This window comes from Scardinius erythrophthalmus (genome assembly GCF_964197995.2).
Source record: "Scardinius erythrophthalmus genome assembly, chromosome: 22".
NCBI classification, from domain to species: Eukaryota; Metazoa; Chordata; class Actinopteri; order Cypriniformes; family Leuciscidae; genus Scardinius; species Scardinius erythrophthalmus.
The window spans coordinates 23,373,261-23,394,163 of record NC_138242.1 but is presented as its reverse complement, the minus strand read 5'-3'; the positions used below and the strand labels follow the sequence as shown (position 1 = coordinate 23,394,163).

At 38.1% G+C, this 20,903-nt stretch overlaps 1 protein-coding gene across 4 annotated transcripts in view; it reads left to right on the top strand.

Annotated features, from left to right (window-relative positions):
* Positions 1-20,903, top strand: part of phldb2b (pleckstrin homology-like domain, family B, member 2b) — a 56,601-nt gene that overhangs the window by 14,121 nt on the left and 21,577 nt on the right. For all 4 annotated transcript variants that reach the window (XM_081352648.1, XM_081352647.1, XM_081352649.1 and 1 more), the window contains 5 exons: positions 2,297-2,416; positions 4,458-5,614; positions 8,641-8,982; positions 19,246-19,383; positions 20,635-20,772. In XM_081352648.1, the coding sequence (XP_081208774.1) occupies positions 2,297-2,416; positions 4,458-5,614; positions 8,641-8,982; positions 19,246-19,383; positions 20,635-20,772 (1,895 nt within the window). The remainder of the gene's footprint in view (positions 1-2,296; positions 2,417-4,457; positions 5,615-8,640; positions 8,983-19,245; positions 19,384-20,634; positions 20,773-20,903) is intronic.

Below are 20,903 nucleotides of genomic sequence, written 5' to 3'. Positions count from 1 at the left end.
TACATGTAAATATTTAACCTGTTAATTTATTGACATTCGTGACCATGTATGGAGTTTTGAGTAACACGTTTTTGGGCTATGTGTATCTAGCTTTTATAATATTCCTACATTTACAAATAAAAGTATTTTAGAACAGGTTATGTCAAGTACGAAGAGTGATGTTGCCTATCACACTGTCAGTCAGGGTGTTTTTTTTTATGAATTTATTGTGATAATCAAATTAAAAATATATATTTTAAATAATACTTAAATAAATATGACACCCCGTTTAATTTTAATTCAAAATGGAAAATGTAGGAAACATAATTATTTAACAATGAAGTTTTTGATGCCATTCAAAGTTTGATTGCTGCATGCATGTGTAATAATTGCTTTCCTCAAATAGTTTTAGAGTATCATATGGTTGGGTGTTGTTGTATTGTTGTTTTCTCCTAGTGCTGTTTGCATGTTAGCACATGAACTGTGACGCTTATGTTTCCTGAGCAAAAGGCCAGATAAGGTTTCCTTCTTCTTAATTATCAAATATCATTTACTTAATATCCATGCTATGATCTTAACTGTTTCTCCTCTCTAATTTACAGCATTACACAGGTATATTAAATGTTTTATTGTACCAGAAGATTGTTTCCTTGTGGTGCTGGGTTAATCCAATAATTTGAGCACGGAACTGTTCATAAACCAACATGCACTTTTGATTATGCGATCAAAGGGATCTTATTTTTAATCCAAGCCTGACTTTAAAAGAGAGAGTTTATAAGATGAAGCAGCTGTGTTTGTGGATTCATTTGTGGGGCAGAAGGGCAGGAAAGGACTTGCTATAAACTACAAGCGTAAACTTTCATGAAAGTCTTGGAAACATTTTTATGAACCTACACAAATGTATTCTACATGGAAGTACATGAAACAGATTTGCAATACAGTCACCTTGGTTGCCAAGCTTAGATGTGTATATCTTTGTTCTTTTGAAAGTGTATTTATTTAGCCTTAGGAGTACAGCTGTGTAGACTAAACACTTATGAGTGTGTGTGTGTGTGTGTGTGTGTGTGTGTGTGTGTGTGTGTGTGTGTGTGTGTGTGTGTGTGTGTGTGTGTGTGTGTGTGCACGCACATGTGTGTCTGTACTCTGTTTATGTTTCTGTTTCATGACTGTGAAGTGTTGCTCTGGACGTGTTATGCCTTTGGAAGTGCCTGACTCAGGGTTTTATTTTTCGGCACATTGTGTCCATCTGTTATTATGAAATCAGTGCATCCTGCAGCTCAAGCTGTATTTGTCCATTCTGTGACACATTAAATGAAAGTCCAGAGAAAGCTTTGAAGAAATGTTCTGCCAGTGTACCAAACCCCAGAATGTGTGAGGCAGATTTAAGAATGTCAAGGGTTTGGCATAATGATTCACAAGCCTGGACATTTGTAGCATCACAGTGAGTAAAAGTGCTGGACAAACACATGCACTGTATAATATTTCTACCTACTTCAACTTAAAAGCTTAAGTTCAGTTGCTGCGTTATTTTTAAGTGTTATCAAATTGACTCTTCAAGTCGTATCAACTTTTGAACATTACAAAATAATGAAATAGGTTTTTGTCAAAGTAATGGAAAAAACATACCGCCATGACTTATTGATCATATCATGTTTTACAATGTGGAGATCTTGTTGCACAACTGGGCTAAAAGTTACTTTCACGAGGCTTCTTTAAAGCATCTCATGAATTGAAATCCAGTGATAATTAACAGACGGTTCCCATTCAGAATCCTTGTTTTGATGGAATTGTTTTCTTCTTATGCTCACATAAGTTCTGTCTGCTATCCTCAGATCCAGCAAAAAAACATTGAGGCAAATATTTTGGGGTTTCACTGAGGAGGAAAAAGAGGTCCTACATATTTTCCATGAGCTGTTATTCCACTTTCTATGACTTTTTTCCGGGCTCGCATCCATCTACTGTTCTGTGGTCTCTGATTTCAGATTAGTGGAAAATACAGACCCAGACCCTCATGAAGTAGTACTGTACTAAGACAAAATGAGAAAAAAATGATGCATAAGTCAGTTTGTATGGTGAAACACGCTTTTCAAATTCAGTATGTGCAGCCATGCTGAGTAGCAACTTGAATAATTAAATGATGTGGTTGAAAGATTCATCAATGGTTCAGTGTTTTGGAGATTTCAGTGTTTTTTCACATTTCAGTTTCCCCGTGTCTTCTAGCGCTGTCGGTTTCAACGGACTGTGGATTTGAGTGACATGAACACTAATCTTGTCTTTCTCTGATTGATCTGTGTTGTTTATTTTCCTCTCTCTGCAGGTTACACACTCTGTCTTGGTAAATCCTATATCTTTCGCTTTAACCATCCCGAGGAGGCCAGCCGGATGAAAAGCATGCTTCCTCAGAAGAGTCCCGTCTCTCCGCTGGTGTACAGCACAGGTAACTTCTCCTTCTTCCAAGTGTTCCAACTTATCTTACCATCACCATCATCTTTCCTTCATCTTTCCATCTTTTGCACCCTAACGCCCTCAGGAACTGAAACCACTGAACTTTTGTGCACCCACACGGCCTGTATCCCATATCACAACATGCCAGCTCATCATCCATGGAGGGTCTTCTCTGTCTGTGTGTGTTTGTGTAATACATGGTTTCAGTTACCTGTCGCAGCTCTTTTTTTTTTACAGTCTGCAATAGGATACGAAGCCTTTGATGAAGCAGAACTCTTTTAAGGGTGCTAAACGTCTATTTTACAGACAAGGCATCTTTACACAGCTAGTTAAGGCTGCCCGGAGCAAACTGTGCTCTGATTTCTGTGTAAAGATGCACATGTAAAAGCAGTACTAAAATATGACCCACCTCAGCACCTAGTATCAGATTTTTAAAAAGCTTTTTCTAAAGGGTTTTTAATTTTTTTTTAATTTCACCCATTTTTTCTGAAATAATTTTTATGCAAATGCCTTTAATCCACGTAAATGCGCTTACATATTTCTATCTTTAATTTCATGTTTTATTAATTAATTAATATACATACATGTATACACACACATGGTTTGCCAGATTTAGCTAACTAACTTTAGTATATCTAAGCAAACCCACACACATTTAGGGAGCCAGTCTGTCTCATGGAATGTGTGATCTGTAAACATATGTGGTTTGGATTCACCCCGTTGATTGATTGAACGTTTTGAGTGAGGTGTAGAGAGCGACATAAATTATTACCACCTCCTCTCAGTCGTTCTCTCGCTCTCACACTGTTGCTAGACAGCAGGAATGAATCTTCACATAAACAAAAGTGAACCCACTCACTCAAAGTGCATTGTACATAGCAAACCTGGGAAAAACACACATTCTGGGACTGACTTTGCTCACTATAGTGGAATAAGGTAAACTTTAACCCTTATGTTGCTTTCTAGTTGGTTTATGGGGATTAGAGTTTACCAGAGTGGTATATACTGTATACATCAGCAGCGTGCATCAGTTTCTTAAGGTAGCCATAAAAAGTGAGCTTGTTGCTAAATGGTGAGCCAGAACCTTCCCATGTATGGTCAAAGTTTGTGTGATCTTGCATGCCTTTCCTTTAATCTTTCATCCTTGTTATATATCTTTCAGTTTCTGCTTTGTTTCCTTAGTTACGTTCACGTGAGAGATTCTTCCTTGATTTAAGTTCTGCTCCAGCCAAATGTACGCACACACGCACCTTAAAGAGATAAAGGGATTTTTCTTGGCATGTGCAGGTTTATGTGTTTTATGAGCATTCACGTCAGTCATCTGAAGTGGGATTTCTTTGATCTTCGCTGTCTTGGCACGTGGCGGATTGAAACTTAACTCTCGTCCAGAAAGCAGATGAGAAAATTGTGTCTGTGAAGGAGGGAGATAGAATAGCAAACCTAGAGGCCAAATCAAACATTGCTATCTTTTATCCAATCTCTTCTTAGCCTGTGCTGGATCATCTACATTATTTTAAATTATAGTTTTAAACAAATTACGATTATTAAGGAAGTTTTTTTTTTTTACTTTTGCACTCCTAGCTTTTCTCATTGTGCAATATTTTGTAAAGAGTGGATTTTGGTCAGTTTCCCTTTCTGTTTCTAGAAAATTTTGGACTTTGGTCAGTATCTGTTTTTAGATAATGTCTTAACTGACCAGGTTTATGCAAGTTTAAGCTGTAGAGCCATGTGGAATAGTTTGACAGCAAGGCGGACAGGCTTTATTTTTATTTTATCCCTAAGGGAAAGCTGGTGATCTTTTTGTTCCAGTTCATTGCAGGTCAAATGATTCTCAGGTACAGCAGTCAGAGCTCCCTGTACTCCTGCAAACAATTAAAGCAATTCCAGGAGTTAACAATCGCCAAGCAGACAGTTATATAACTCTCATAACCACTTTCTCATGCTTGTAATAGTCTGACCTTTTCAAAAATTAAGCTGCTAGTAAAAAACTCTTGTTTATTGTTCTGAAGAACCTTTCTTGTGTTTATTTTTAGATTATCTGAAGTTCAGCAGTGACTTCAGTCACTGTCTGGGTGGCTCTGGCTCAAGAGGGATGCGCTCCGTCTCTGAGCTCCGCGATTTGATGGACACTTTGCAAAAAAAGAAGCAGGCGTTGGAGAACAGCTTGCGAGCCAATGGGGACTCAAGCCCCTCCTACTTCAGCATGACACAGTCTCCACCCACCACACCCAATTTGCTGTCACCCATCACCTCGTCCTCCCCAATCTCGTATCAGGAACAAGCCCGCCGATTGTACAGCTCCGAACGGCCACCGCTTGTGGCCAGAGTGCCAATGCATTCATCCAGCAGCATGCCTCCGTCTCCTCGCAGTTCCGACCATCGAGATCGCGACACATCACTTCCCTATTCTCGACCCATGAGCCGGAACCAATCTCAGGATAGTCTGCTCCTCAATACGTCAGACAGCCGCCATGCTGCAACCTCAGGCTCAGCACTCTTAATGTGGAACGGCTCGTCCACCAGTGGGACTGATTCCCTCCCTCCAGCACCAGGGGGCGGTAGTGGTGCGGCTAGCATGCCTTCCAGTCCCCGTCTGGCTCGTCGATTCCTCACCCCAGATGCAGGACGTAACGGTGGACTCGAGCCCGCTCCACGGCAACGGAAGTACTCCGCTGGGTCGCTTACAGGAATGAGCTCTCACAGTCGCTCCCTACCACGCCTCTATAGACCCACCGATGCCCAACTCACCCTTCCGCCAAGCTATCGGTCTCCCGACGGCCATCTTTTACACTCAACTGGAGCCTCTGATCCCAAACACCAGAATGGTCATTCTGAAGTAGTTTCCATCTCACTGTCCACCAGACCTGGTACCAAACACACCGTAGCCCCTCCGGATGTCACCATGACATCAGAAGAAGCCACCAGCCCCCGGCAAGCCAAGAAGGTGAGTTTGACTTCCACCAGCTCCTACTCAGAAGTGGACAGGCAAGCCATGCGTGGTCCGTCACAAGCTCTGGAGATCGGTCTCGGGGAAAGGAGGCAGTCGTTCGGAAAGGCAGGGCTGGGTCCGCCGAGTGGCTTCAGGGAGAGAAAGGGCAGCATCAGCTCTCTCAGTGGAAAGGAAGAGCTTCAAGACTACCATCAGAGACAGAGGGATGAAAGATTGCGGGAACAGGAAGTCGAAAGACTGGTGAGAAACTTTTGTCACTTTTTATTGTTGATGTGTTGCTTTAAATGCATGTTATTGATCTTATTGTGAATGATTCATCCATGCATTTGTTTTTGTGTTTTTCTTTTTTTATATTTGTTGAGCTCATAATTTTAACCAATGTCATAACGTGACCTTTGACTGAAACAACAGACTTCACTTTGGTGACATATGCATGACATCGGCTTAAACCCCACCCCTTACTTACAATCGACAGTAAGCTTGCATTCAGATCTGCCTCCATCCAATCAACTACCAGTGGATGGAACCAAGACCCCGTCCTACATCTTTTTTTTTTTCCGATAATCTGTTTCACTGTACATCATAATATGGAAGAAAAGATCTATTGCTACTTCCATTCAATCACGACTTAAATGTCAACATTAAAAAAAATTAACTATTTACTTGTGGTACATAAATTAATCAATAGCCAAATTACTATTGGTAAATACTACAGCCTCTTTAACTCCTGACGATAGTTGACCGTATTTTAATGGCAATTAACGCTTATCTAATGAATTACTGACTGCATTCTGTGATAGAACGACCACCTTTCATAATCCAATCACCTCCTGATGACTCAAATCCCACCCTTTTTTTCTTAATGTCACATTACGTAAGTAAAATGGTTTAAATTCTATTTCATGTTGACTTTAACACAAAATACGCATATAATTTTAGAAGAATTCAAACATTTGCATGTCCAATCATCTGTTTCCTTTTTATTTTTATTCTTTATAAGCGTACCATTCTTAAAACTCACCCAATATAAAGAACATATGATCTCTTCTGAAATATTTAACATTCCTCCACCATGACCCTGTTTTCTTTCCTCATTGTGAGGGGTATCAAGTGAAAAGCTGGTGATATTTCATTTCTTCTTGCAATAAGGGATCTTGAGGGAGCTCAGATACAGGGGATCCCACCAGCAGTATAATTAATCTCCCCACTAAACCTGTGCTCTGGCATTCCACTCCGTTATAAGAAACAGACCATGTGCAGGAAGGCCCCTGTCGTTCTCTGTAGTGGATGCGGTGGAAGACCCAAGCAGAGGTGTGGCTGTATAAACCTCCTATTAATAGACAGCTTGACAGCCCAGAACCACATCCACTTTCATTGAACCCGGCCTCCTGAACACACTCTCTCTGGGAGGGCGCCCACAGCTGCAGAAGATGCTGGCAAATTGCCTACGCTAACATGCTCCATTCTTGCTTCTCAGCTGCTCTCTGTGGGGTTCAAATGAAAGGCATCAGAGTTTTTGTACGCTGTGGTTAAGGGAGGCCACCTGTGGCGCCGCCCTGCTGGGCAGAGGCCAAACCATCAGCGTAGGCCGCCCACTCATTAGTTAGCACCACAACTACAGGCTGGTGATATTTACAAGGCCAGAACTGAGTGAAAACAAGGCCGCTACAGGTGGAGATGTATATCCACACATAGACCTTCACAGGGTTTCTTAGAAAAACATACTCTCTCAGTGGAATGTATTATTACAGACTTTAGCCCTGGTTGTACGTGATTTAAAAACAAAAAACAAAAAAAAACATCTATTTAATGATGGAACACAGTTGCATAGCATGTGCGGTTGTTTTTTTCTTCTTTTTTTCTGTTTCAGACCCCAATGAGGCCTAAAATATTGGGAGAAAACTATGGCAGCAGCACTGGACAATTTAATTTCATGCGTTTGAGATCTATTTTTAATTTATTCATAATTAATTAATTAATATTAATATGTTGCTTGCGAACAATGACTTTGAATATCTAGTAAACAGAGACGCATTTTTCAGTTAAAATATGTTAGCTCCATAATGTAAGAGTGACATACAATAGATTGACCTTGAATTGGTACAGAAATTTTATGTAAATTGTTTAGGATTATTTACATTGCCTTTCATATCCTTGGTAGAGGATCCAGTGAAGTTTTGCCCTTCGCTCATGCATTGGGGCTGATAGCGTGTCATGAGTAATATTTATTATTGCTCATGACTATTTATACGCACTGTTTGTATATCCTTTCCCATCTAGTGCCAGCAGTTTTTATTGGGTCCAGTTTCACTCTCTGCTCAGTTCCTGAGAGCACCATAATCTCCCTCTCTCTTTCTCTCTCCCATTCGCAATCTCCCTTCCCACCGGCTCATCGACCTCCCTTCAGAGGGTTTGTGTTTCTGACACTGGCTTGGTGTGGCGCTGAAGTTGTTGAGTTCATGTCTCTCTGTCATTTATGCATACTATGCTGAGGAAATTTACTGAACCTAGCATCTTTTTGATGATGGCATGATCTTCTCCTGTGAGGAGGAGGTCACCATGTGCCCTCTGACCTCTGGATATGTTGATAAGGTAAGTAGAGCTCTCTGATAAATAGGACCATGCCAGTGCGTAAAAATGCCAGGCTTGCTTTGTGGACCAGGTTTCAATTTACAAGGAAATGTCTTCTTTATGAATTTAATAACTGTTAATGTGCCTATGATGCAGGTCGGGTTGTTCATTCACAGTTATATGAACCTGTGTGATCATTTTTCTTGGCTCTGGAAATGCTCACCAGAACTTGCTGTTTGTATTTCCATATCAGTCGATAAATGCAGGGCGGTTTTTTAAGCCAAGTGCACTCCCTCATAAGCCAGGATTGCTTTTGGATGTATATGCCTGGTTGTCTCCATCTGGTCTTTCTCTGACCACAGTTTGGGGCTGTCAAATGTGCTTTTCTGCATTTTTTCATTTAAACGTTTGAATCAAAGATGTTTGAATATTGGACCTTCTTGAAGATGTTTGAAGGAATAGAAGTAATGCTCTTCTTTATATTGCCCATGGGCTATTAGTGTGAAGTGTTTGTTATTTGGAGAAAAATCTCATGCTGACATGTTTAGAACTGCTGCAGGTAAATCTGTGTGCATCTCAAAGGTGAGAAATATTTCCAAACTTATTCCCTCCAGCTGTCTAGTTGATTTGTATGATGTGTATGAATGAATGCATTTTGTCAAACCATTTTTTTTCTCTTTCTGTCTGATCCATAGGAACGTCAGCGTCTGGAGACTATCCTCAATCTGTGTTCTGGGCTGGGTCACGCAGAGCAGGACAAAACTGGCTTGGCCGTCGCAGACTTGCAGAAGATCAACAAGGAGCTGGAGAAATTACAGGTGTCAGATGATGAGTCTACGTTCTCAGACTCTGCAAGTTTGTCAGCCAGCATTTCTGCTGAAAACGACTACGGGCTTAAAGCCCGGGAGACCCAGGGCAGCGAGGAGAGACTGGTACGACAGTTCAAGAACAGTGGACACAGAGAACTTAGGGCGGAGACAACAGCTGCCCTTGGCTCCGCCCCCACCCCTTCTCCTCGGCTGACACGGATAAACAAGGTAATTGGTAAAGCCACTTAAGCTAGTTTTAAAAATGAATGAATGAGAGGAACTGACTTCATGCATCTATTAAAAATCACCTTAATTGGGACCATTTGGCAGTCATTGCATTTGCATTGCATCAAGACATTTTAAATGTGCAAATACTTTTTGGGGCCATGTAATATATAATATAATGTAATATAATTTCTATATTCAAATTATAATTTAATTTGAATAATTTAATTTATTTAACTATTTATATATTATATTATAGAAACCATGGACTTTGGTTTCGTCATATCAGGCCTCTACAGTCATACTCTGAGAGGACCTGAAGTCATGTGTTTGTCTGATTGGTCTGTGCCAGTCAGATGACCTTCAGCTTTACTCTGACAGATTGTTTTCCGCTATGGCTTTATGGAGGAAGTCTTTTCTGCATACAGTGTGTGTTTTAATTTCGTTAGGTAATTGAACCATTTGTAAAGCTATGCTGTTTCCTTACTGCTAATTCCTGTGACCTTTTGGAGCGGTTATAAGAGTTTCCCACCCTTCCTTGGCATGCACATAACCTCATGCACACTTTAATTCGTGAAGGAATGTGCGGGTGTCTTCCCTTCAACTCCCATATAGACTAATCTAATTAGTCTTCCGCACAGTAGTAGCAGTCATGCGTTGGTTCTGTTATTTATCCATCTAAAGATATATGCTATAGAACACAATATGACTTTAGAAACCAGTTTATAGAAACTATAAATTCCCTTTAAGCCCGCACAGAAAGAGCCGAAGCGGCTCAGAGACAGGCCCTCCATAGTATAAACTGTGATGAGAAGATATAAACATCACTGTCCAAATATAGCAGGGTCATGCGCATTGTGTTTGGTTGATCTCTGCCTCACACAATGGAAAAATGTCAGTCTCTTCACCCATACCTAATCATACATGCACGTTAGGGTGCATCAAAAAACACAATTCTTGAATTTTGATATGGCTGGGTGCTAAAAATGTTCCAATATATGTAGAAACAACACATGCAAAATATTTGTCCAGTACATGATGATTTAGGGGTGCCACCGCACATCTGTTTTTGTTGGATAAAGTGCTTAACAGTGCTCAATGGTCACAATGGAGATCTGAGGTAAACAATACTACAGCTCAAGAAAACTGAGATGATTTTTCTGTTTGAGGTGATCTTTCTGTGTTGGGTATGTATTATTACATAACTTTCATATCAGTAATTGTGTCTTTGTATACTTATTTATTATAAGTCATTTAAGTCATATTTATAGGTATTTGGTGCTCATTACATCTAGCTAACGTTAGCTAGCAACAGTTTGTTAACCAGTTAGCTATCTATGTTAGCTAAGCTATTAAACTTAACATCAACAGTATTCTAGAGTGGGCACTGTCATATTCAGAGTATACAGTGGGGAGAACAAGTATTTGATACACTGCCGATTTTGCAGGTTTTCCCACTTACAAAGCATGTAGAGGTCTGTAATTTTTATCATAGGTACATTTTAACTGTGAGAGACGGAATCTAAAACAAAAATTCAGAACCTGTATAAAAGACACCCGTCCACACGCTCAATCAAACAGACTCCAACCTCTCCACAATGGCCAAGACCAGAGAGCTGTGTAAGGACATAAGGGATAAAATTGTAGACCTGCACAAGGCTGGATGGGCTACAGGACAATAGGCAAGCAGCTTGGTGAGAAGGCAACAACTGTTGGCGCAATTATTAGAAAATGGAAGAAGTTCAAGATGACGGTCAATCTCCCTCGGTCTGGGGCACCATGCAAGATCTCACCTTTGGGGCATCAATGATCATGAGGAAGGTGAGGGATCAGCCCAGAACTACACGGCATGACCTGGTCAATGACCTGAAGAGAGCTGGGACCACAGTCTCAAAGAAAACCATTAGTAACACACTACGCCGTCATGGATTAAAATCCTGCAGCGCACGCAAGGTCCTCCTGCTCAAGCCAGCGCATGTCCAGGGCCGTCTGAAGTTTGCCAATGACCATCTGGATGATCCAGAAGAGGAATGGGAGAAGGTCATGTGGTCTGATGATACAAAAATAGAGCTTTTTGCTCTAAACTTTTTGCTCTAAACTTTTGGAGTACAACTCCAAAAACACCATCCCAACCGTGAAGCATGGAGGTGGAAACATCATTTTTTGAGGATGCTTTTCTGCAAAGGGGACAGGACGACTGCACCGTATTGAGGGAGAATGGATGGGGCCATGTATCGCAAGATCTTGGCCAACAACCTCCTTCCCTCAGTAAGAGCATTGAAGATGGGTCGTGGCTGGGTCTTCCAGCATGACAACGACCCGAAACACACAGCCAGGGCAACTAATGAGTAGCTCCGTAAGAAGCATCTTAAGTTCCTGGAGTGGCCTAGCCAGCCTCCAGACCTGAACCCAATAGAAAATCTTCTGAGGGAGCTGAAAGTCCGTATTGCCCAGCGACAGCCCCGAAACCTGAATGATCTGGAGAAAGGTCTGTATGGAGGAGAGGGCCAGAATTCCTGCAGTGTGTGCAAACCTGGTCAAGAACTACAGGAAACGTATGATCTCTGTAATTGCAAACAAAGGTTTCTGTACCAAAGTTCTGCTTTTCTGATGTATCAAATACTTATGTCATGCAATAAAATGCAAATTAATTACTTAAAAATCATTCAATGTGATTTTCTGGATTTCTGCTTTAGATTCTGTCACTCACAGTTTGTAGAGTCAACTTTAGAGATCAAAATTACAGACTTCTACATGCTTTGTAAGTGGGAAAACCTGAAAAATCTGCAGTGTATCAAATACTTGTTCTCCCCACTGTAGATGTCTCATGTGTATTGAGAGTAGCATTGTAGTTGTTACAGTAAATTAACAGGGTAAGGCCACATGAACATGTCCAATTGACCTCCATTCATTTTGTCTATAGGACAAATGAATGGACAATCTTGAAAGTTGAATTCTGAGAAATGCCCAAGTTGCCCAAAGGGTTCAAACAAACAACTTTTACTTTGATAACCCTATAGAACATGTTACTGTATAAAAGTTCACTGTACTCAACATTTCCAGGTCAACCTTTTGGCAATTAGACTAAAAATTGCACATTTTTTGAAATTTCGCCAAAGTTCATGTGTTAGGTGGCACCCCTAAATCTCAATGGAATCCCTCAAAACTTTGCAAAAGTCATTTTTATGTTAATTGGAACAAAATGCAATGCAATGCTCACAGGTCAACTTGTTGCTTATAAAACTCAAAATAAGCAGATCGCCTTTCACGGATATTGAAAACCTAGATAAATAATTGGTTTAGGAAATCGAGTATGTATCTCTCCACCCCTCTGTTCCTAAAAGTTTCCGTTGGACCCATTCATCGTTGGTGTTCATTCAGTGAATCCTGTTTCTCAGAGCTAAAGATCAGTGCAGCTGCCAGAAGGGGGCATGTCCATGCTATGGATTGCATTAAAGGGCTTTACACTACTTGCATTGACATAGCCCTGAATGCAGTTCTAAATGTCTAAATGGGTCAATACAAAACCCAGCATTAATAAAAAATTGAGTTTGGAAAGTTAAACATTCTCTAATAGCTGTTGAGAAATGTGTACATACCTAAACGAAAGAGAAATGCATATGATAGCTCTGTTCCGAAGCCTAGTGAGCTGCCTTGCCGGGTGCTTTCTACATAGGCAGCTATCCTCTAAGGGAGTGTCCTACCTGAAACAGAACCTATTAAGTGACTGCTTTGAAATGGGCCAGTGCTGCTTTGAATTACTAGTTTCAGTAATTTTGTTTTGTGATTTAAAAAAAAAAAAAAATAGTTTTTTGTTGGTAATTTTGATTTTTGTGATAAAAAAAAAAAAAAAATTATTAGTTTTTTGTTGGTAATCCCTTCAACTTAAATCTTCAGGTAATTGCCAAGACAACATTTCTGATTTTATTTGTTAAAGTAAAGTTTTATATATTTTATTTTGTCTTTATTTATGGAGCTAATAGTTATGGAGCTAATAATATGACAAAATGATTTGAATTTGAATTTGAATTGTGTAAATTTGAATTATTTACAAGTGTAATCTAACAAATTTGAATTTGATGTGGTATTTTAAATAGTTCTGAATTTGATTTCTTTAAACGAATATTGAACATTTGAAATTTAACGAATTGAAATGTTTTTATGGCTGAATTTTTTAGACGTGTATTTTCAAACAGCTATTTTTTTTGTTCTGAATTCTTCAAGATGAAGAAAAAAATTCAGAACTTAAAAATTCAGTTTTCTAAAATTCAAACTGCGGAAAATTCAGATCTAACAGAAAGTAGGTCACAGGTCATCCACAGGAAAGAGTAAAGGATCTCAGAAAAGTTGAACAGAGCGTTTTGGCTGCACTGCAATAGTTTTCTGCCGCAAACGTGGTAGTGGTTCAAGAGAATCCGTGTATCTTTCGTTCAGACGTTTTTTTTATTTAATATTAAGAGTAGAAAAATGAGAAAACAGCTTGAGTATTCTAGTAATAGTCCTCCGCTGCTGGGGGGATAATTCAAATTTACACAATTCAAATTCAAATCATTTTGTCATATTATTATCTCCATATTTATTTCAATTCATGCAAACAATTTTTAATAGTTAATAATAGCCAATAATAACAGCACTGGTTTGTCGTTGCTCGTCTTGTACATGTGGCCTTAAAAATAATTGTAAATGATTAATTGACCTCCATGTAAATGGTTCAGCACTCCATACTGTAAATCAAACCATTTCAAAAACACCTTTGTGCCAACATCAAACATTTTCACTGAGTTTGCAGTGGAGTCAAGGATTTCCCAAATCTGTAAAGAATACATGCGATACTACCTTAGAAATGGGCCAAAATTAGGTATTCTTTGAAGTTCCCGCCTACTTTTTAGAACAGTCTATAATGCCTTAAAGGGGCAGTAAGTAAGAATTACTCCCATCTAGTGGTGAATTTGTATTTTGCAATCAAACTAATTTTGCTCTCCAGCGCCTCGCGTTTTCAAATGCGCGTTGCATCTACGGTAAGCGATATGTACCAAAAAGCTTTGACAGGATGTCTTCTAATAGCACCTCGTCGAGTTTTCCTTCTGGTGAACTGGTTTGTTATTTCAAACAAACTACAACTTGACACAACGAACAAACGAATGTTACAGTTTTGAACAAACAAAACTTACAACCTTGTTTATAGGACCATCTCTACTTTACTCAATAGCTGCTATTCATCAAAGAGCCTGTTTAACTTTTAACTATGTTCTACTGTCTATATCAGTGTTTCCCAACCTTTTTTCAGTCAAGGCACCCTTTGAAATTTAAAAAAAATGTGTGGCACCCTACACTAGTGTTGTCACGATACTACTTTGATACTATACTTTGAAATGTGCTGGTTTTTTTTTTTTTTATTATTATTTTTGATGTGCACAAATAAATGACAGGTAGGCTACCATAAGATTTTCTTCTTCCTGTTCCTTTTTTTTTTCTTCGTTCATGCATGTTACAAATGAATGAATGAATTAAACATTTTTAATTTTATATAATATATAATTTTGTTATAATTGCACAAGATAGCTTGTTTTTACTATATTTTATGTAGCCTAATAATTTCACAGTAAATCTCCAAATTAATGTAGAAACATCATAAAGACAGTATATTTCAAATAATTGTTTAATGGCATCTTTTTATGAATGAAGTGTTATTTGATTCTGATGTCACTGCTGCACTGTCACATGTGGATCCCACAAGCGTCCCATTTTCTCACAACTCTTAACGTTCATTTAAGACTTTATTTAATTTAAGACTGCTCTCATGAGGATACTCAAAGCGAAAGCTCGAAAGAGAAGTCGAGTCTGGCGCGCGTCGTGTCAGCATCACAGGACAGCGCATTCTCTTTTGTATTTTCTCGCTTGCATGGTTAGAAGCATTTGCATGAAGAAGAACGTGATTATATAATGTAACGCTAGCCAAAGGATGACAGAAAAAAATGCTGCTTTAATTGCGTTAAATATTTTTAACGTGTTAAATTGAAAAATATTAATTGCACGCGTTGCGTTGACAGCAGCACAACCGATGTGAATACGCGGCAAGACGGACGTTCCCAGTTAACACAGAACGTTCCCCTAACGTTAGTTTTTGGTTTCCATTTGGTTATTTTTTTGGGAACCAAATACTAACGTTAGGGGAACGTTCTTTTTTGGTTTTATTTTTATGTAACCATAAATAACGTTCCCAGAACGTTGCAGGGTGGTTACTTTTAAATAACCTAAAAATAACTTATAGAGAACGTTCCCTAATGGTTATTTTTAAGTTATTATTTTGCAACCATAAAATAACGTTCCCAGAACGTTGCAGGGTGGTTACTTTTAAATAACCTAAAAATAACTTATAGAGAACGTTCCCTAATGGTTATTTTTAAGTTATTATTTTGCAACCATAAAATAACGTTCCCAGAACGTTGCAAGGTGGTTACTTTTACATAACCTAAAAATAACTTATAGAGAACGTTCCCTAATGGTTATTTTTAAGTTATTATTTTGCAACCATAAAACAACGTTCCCAGAACGTTGCTGGAAGGTTATTTTTTGAATAACCTAAAAGTAACTTATAGAGAACGTTCCCTAATGGTTATTTTTAAGTTATTATTTTGCAACTATAAAATAACGTTCCCAGAACGTTGCAGGGTGGGTACTTTTAAATAACCTAAAAATAACTTATAGAGAACGTTCCCTAATGGTTATTTTTAAGTTATTATTTTGCAAAACTGACTGGAATCAATTGTAATACTGCCCTGTCACTGAACGGCACATCAGGGACTTGATGTCTTATAAGGGTACAGAGTTATACAATGCTATGAAAATCTTGACAAAATAATACAAATAAAGAAACTATATCATTAAGAGTGGAACACCGTGTACAGCTCACTGAGGTTACAATTAAACAGGTTTTATTAAAATAGGAACAAATGGAACACACCAAAGATTTTTTCAAGATATTTTATCTGATTATCAAATAATTCCCTCCATCAATTCTACTTTTATGTAAATGCTGCGTGACTTCCGTGTTTTGATGGGAGCGCGTTTTCATTTACTGACTATGGGAGCGCGCGCTGAACATTCGAGTTGCATTTGAACTGGAGCGGAGGGCGTTACCATGGAAACGGGACAACAGCTCAACTGACACAAGCTGTAACTCCATCTCTCACTGTTGTTTTCACTACTTTCAGGTACGTTTAGTCCCCAAACTTACATAAATAGTACATACAAATGCTTCTGTCACATTCTTTCATGTAAATGACACGCTTCCGTTGAATATTTACTTTGTAGAAATTATTTTGTCTTCGGGAAAAGTCCGCTAGCATCTCAACTGTTAACAGCTAACGTTAGAGGTAGGTTAAATTGACCTGTAAGTTTAGGCTTTTAATCACATTTTATGTGTATATGAGAGATTTTGATAGTTTTGTAAAGGTTTTGCTGGCAATTTTTCAATGTGTGAATGAAGGTAAACTTATTTATTTAACTTAAAAATATTCACTGGATGGTTAATTCATTGTTTTCACGTGACGTCACACCATTATAGGAACGCCCACCTGGAGGGCAAATGAAAGGAATATTATAATGCCATTTGTGCTTAATATTAACATGAATATACAATACAGTAGCCTAGTTTGAACCAGTTTAAGATTCCTAAAATTAATTTTATACTCATATGGCCAACTCTCTATTATAAAATGGTAACACTTTATAATAAGGTTTCATTTTGTTAGCTTTAGTTAACATGAACCAACAAGTAGTGAACAATTAGCCTACTTCTAAAGCATTTATTAATCTTAAAGTTAAGCTCAACATTTTCTAAGACATTTTTAAGATCCAAAGTTGTATCTGTTAAAATTATAGTTAATGCACTGTAAACTAATATGAACACATAGGCCTATTTTTTGCCTAACAAAAAAATTAAATTAAATACCTAAATAATGCAAACAAGTCATTGGAAAACATTAGGCTGCATATAAAGAAACAAAATGCATGTGCCATGGATAAATAAAATGGAATCTCCTCACATAGGAGCCTGATAAAAATTCTTTTTTATTGCTTTTCTCATTTCCTTTTTTGCTTTTCAAGGCGATAAAAAAGAATATTACTGTTTACTTTTCTTTGTTATAATATTACTATTCTTTGTTATATTTACAGATGACTGGTGAAGATGGAAGAGGTTTCAAGTGCAGAATCTACATTTGCCTACTAATAAAAGTGTTTGAAAGTATAGTGTTAAATTAAATTTAAAAGTAGGTATTTTTATTTTGTTAATTTTATTAATTTGTTAATATTCTTACATTTTTTGTGAATGTTTTGAATGTGCACAATCTACAACTAATAATTAGTGTTAAAAAAATGTTAAATGAAAAATTAAAAGTAGCTTTTTAGTAGTTTGTTTATTAATAAAACTGTTATGTTCTTGCACCTTTTGAAAATGTTTTGAATGTGATGCATACCCCATGATTGTGTTTTTTTTAGCAACAATTAAATAATGAATCAACAAAACCATGGACTGTATGCTGATTATATATATTTACTGTTGTATTTTATTAAAGTAAAAAGAGATGAATATAGGTTAGTTGAATGTTAGAATAATGTTAGGGGGACGTTAATGTAACGTTCTGGGAACGTTAAGAAAACTTTACCCGCTAAAACAAACCATAAAAAAACATTCTGGGAACTGAAAACTAACGTTCAGAGAACGTTCTGGGAACCAAAAACTAACGTTCTGGGAACGTTAAGAAAACTTTCCTGGCTAACCAAAAACAAACCATAAAAAATAACGTTCTGGGAACCATAAACTAACGTTCTGGGAACCAAAAACTAACATTCTGGGAACCATAAACTAACATTCTGGGAACCTAAAACTAACGTTCTGAGAACGTTCTGGGAACCAAAAACTAACATTCTGGGAACCATAAACCAACATTCTGGGAACCTAAAACTAACGTTCTGAGAACGTTCTGGGAACCGAAAACTAACGTTCCCAGAACGTTAAGAAAACTTTCCTGGCTAACCAAAAACAAACCATAAAAAATAACGTTCTGGGAACCATAAACTAACGTTCTAAGAACGTTCTGGGAACCAAAAACTAACGTTCTGGGAACCAAAAATTGTTAGCTGGGTTGTGACAATTCGTGTGTATTTGACTGTAAGCGCATCAATGAAAAATAGGCAGCTTTATGTGGACGCACTGGGAATGAGGCACGGGAATAAAATCACATGCAAGCGCAACCTCCGCAATTCAACGCCAAAAACTTATGATTTGCATTTGTATTATAAATTTGTGCGCATTATTTGTTGTTATTAGAGACTTCCGACGATCCGAGATTGATGGTAAAGATTTTTTTTTTTTTTTTACACAGTTTCCCGCTGGGAAACGCTGGTCTATATAGGCTAATAAAAAAACAAAAAGCCTGTAATTAAGACCTTAACCTTGACTTACCTGTCGAGAAGAAAGCAGGCAACTTCAGCGTCTCTTTTGAAAGCTTTCTCCTGCATTAGCTATCCCGACATTATAGCTAATAACCCTTGTTTTTGTAATCTCCGATCACGTTTCCTTTTACGGTCTTATTGTGGAGTTTTTCGACTAAGAGGACTCGTTATCCTTTGACTTAACCGTGCAGTGCAGCCTTTTAAACTTGCCGGGGCAGTGACAAAAGCGCCTCTCACTGCTCTGCTCCGTTTCTGCTGGTTTCAGTCACTTGACGCGGGCTCTGAACGAAAACGCGTTGTGGAAACGCGTTGGCCTAGTACTTTTTGTCCCTCTCTGCTATTATAGTTTTTCAAGATGGTGGAACTACATGGAAGCCTCCGTGGACCTACCCGTCCCATGTATATAAAGATAATAAATTCTTCGTTTACGAGGATAAGTCAGATCATTGGCAGAGGTATTTGGACACCATTGAGGACATATTTATGAATAAAAATATTGATTTTAGATAATAAAATACCTAAAAAGTTACTTATTGTCCCTTTAATACTAAAGTACAAACCATCATGAGTTGCCTACCTAGACAGCATTATTTTTATAGTATTTTATTATTTTAATATTTATATTTTTAGTTTTTAAGTTAAAGTTTTAATGTGCTAGTCATTTTTATTAGTTAAAAAAAAGTCAGTTTTAGTCAACAAAAACAACACTGTTTGGAACTGAGCTAAAGTCTTTTATAATATATTTTAATTCTTACTGCATTGTACTGTATAGTTATGTGGTTGCTTACAGTTTCATGTTTTCAACAGGTGTCTGAGGACGACACTCGGCTAAAGCTGGACGTAAGACGTATAGAGGAGGAGAGGATCCAGGTTCTGAATAATATGGAAGAGTTAGAGCTGAAGATCAAAGACTTGGATAACCAGATGGAGGAGTCCATCAGAGAGGTACAGTTGACACATCCGTAGGTCATATAGGGAGTGGGAGAGATCAGGGATGGTGGGAGTAATGGAAGAAGAGTGTCTATGTGGGAGAGTTGTGCATGTGGCGAAGTAATCAGGAGCTGTGATGAGGAACGCAGCTAGACAAGGAGGTCTGACCTGCCAAGCCTAAACCTGTTTTACTTTCTCTCACTTCAAGCCTCACTTTCTCTGTTTTTCCCTTTAAACTACACATTTCATCCCTGATTTGATTTCAATATTTTAATGCTCCTCTATTCCGCCCTCCACTGTAATGCTCTTTCCCTTCCTGTCATCCTCATTTCTCCTATTTGCTCCTTTCTCTTTGTGAGGTTCTAGTGAGGTTTGAAGGCCCAAACAAACTCTTACTGTTAACTCTTTCTGTTACTGCATTTCTTTGGCTGTTGCAGTCAGTCTAAAAACAATGGACCAATGAGAAGAAACTTGGGGTGGGACAAGCAACTTTAGATGTCAGAGAATGGCTGTTACAATCATGCAATGAAGTGAACAATAACTAGATAAGAAATCCCTTCAAAGTAGTGTAGAAAATTGTTGCAGTAGCTAACAGCATTTCTACTTTATTAGCCTACTTTGACATCTTGAGACCCCTGCAAACTGCTTCTGTTTTTCAAGGTCAACTTGTTTTGAATTTACACTACCAGTCAAAAGTTTGAAATAAGTATGAAATATAAAAATGTATTTGAAAGAATAATGCCCACCAAGAATAATGCTCCCCAAGGATGCATTTATTTGATCACAAATACAGAAAAAAACAGTAATATTGTAAAATATCATTGCTATTTAAAAGAACTGTGTTTTTAAAGTGTCATTTATTCCTGTGATGGTAAACCTGAATTTTCAGTATCCATTAATCTAGGTTTTAGTATCATTTGATCCTTCAAAAAGCATTCTTATTTGGTTGGTCTTGTGCCAGTAGTTCCTGCTAAGTCAGCTGTTTCATTAGACTTCCATTCAACAAACCCATAATGTCAGTGTTGTGTTGTAGTTTTATGAGGTTGGGCTTTTATGAGCTCAGAATGTGGGCCTCTTTTTATTTGTGCGAAATGAGGAACCTTCTTGGTGGTCCTGAACGTGGTGACATGACATCACAGTTGACCACAAAATCCTTGAATACGTTGCTGTCAGCGACTTCAATTGTTTTGATGTTTTTTTTTTAAATGTAGAACTTTAAATTGAGTAAAAATTATTTCAAAATTAAGTTTGAGAGTGTGTGTTTAGTTGGAAGTGGAGCGGGCTCTGTTGGAAGGCGAGCAGGATTCGGAGACGGCTCAGCTACAGCAGGAGAAAGACGCTCTGGAGCAACTTAAAGACAAGATGTCTGACATCGAGAACAAAGCGCAGACGGAAAAATCTCAGGTATGTGGCCATGTTGAGGAGTAGTTATCTAACTGTAGAGACACTACTCATTTTACTCAAATGTGCTCTCCTTAACTGTCCTTTCTTTTAGTGTGCAGTATTGGCAAATAAGATTCATTTTTGGAAATCAG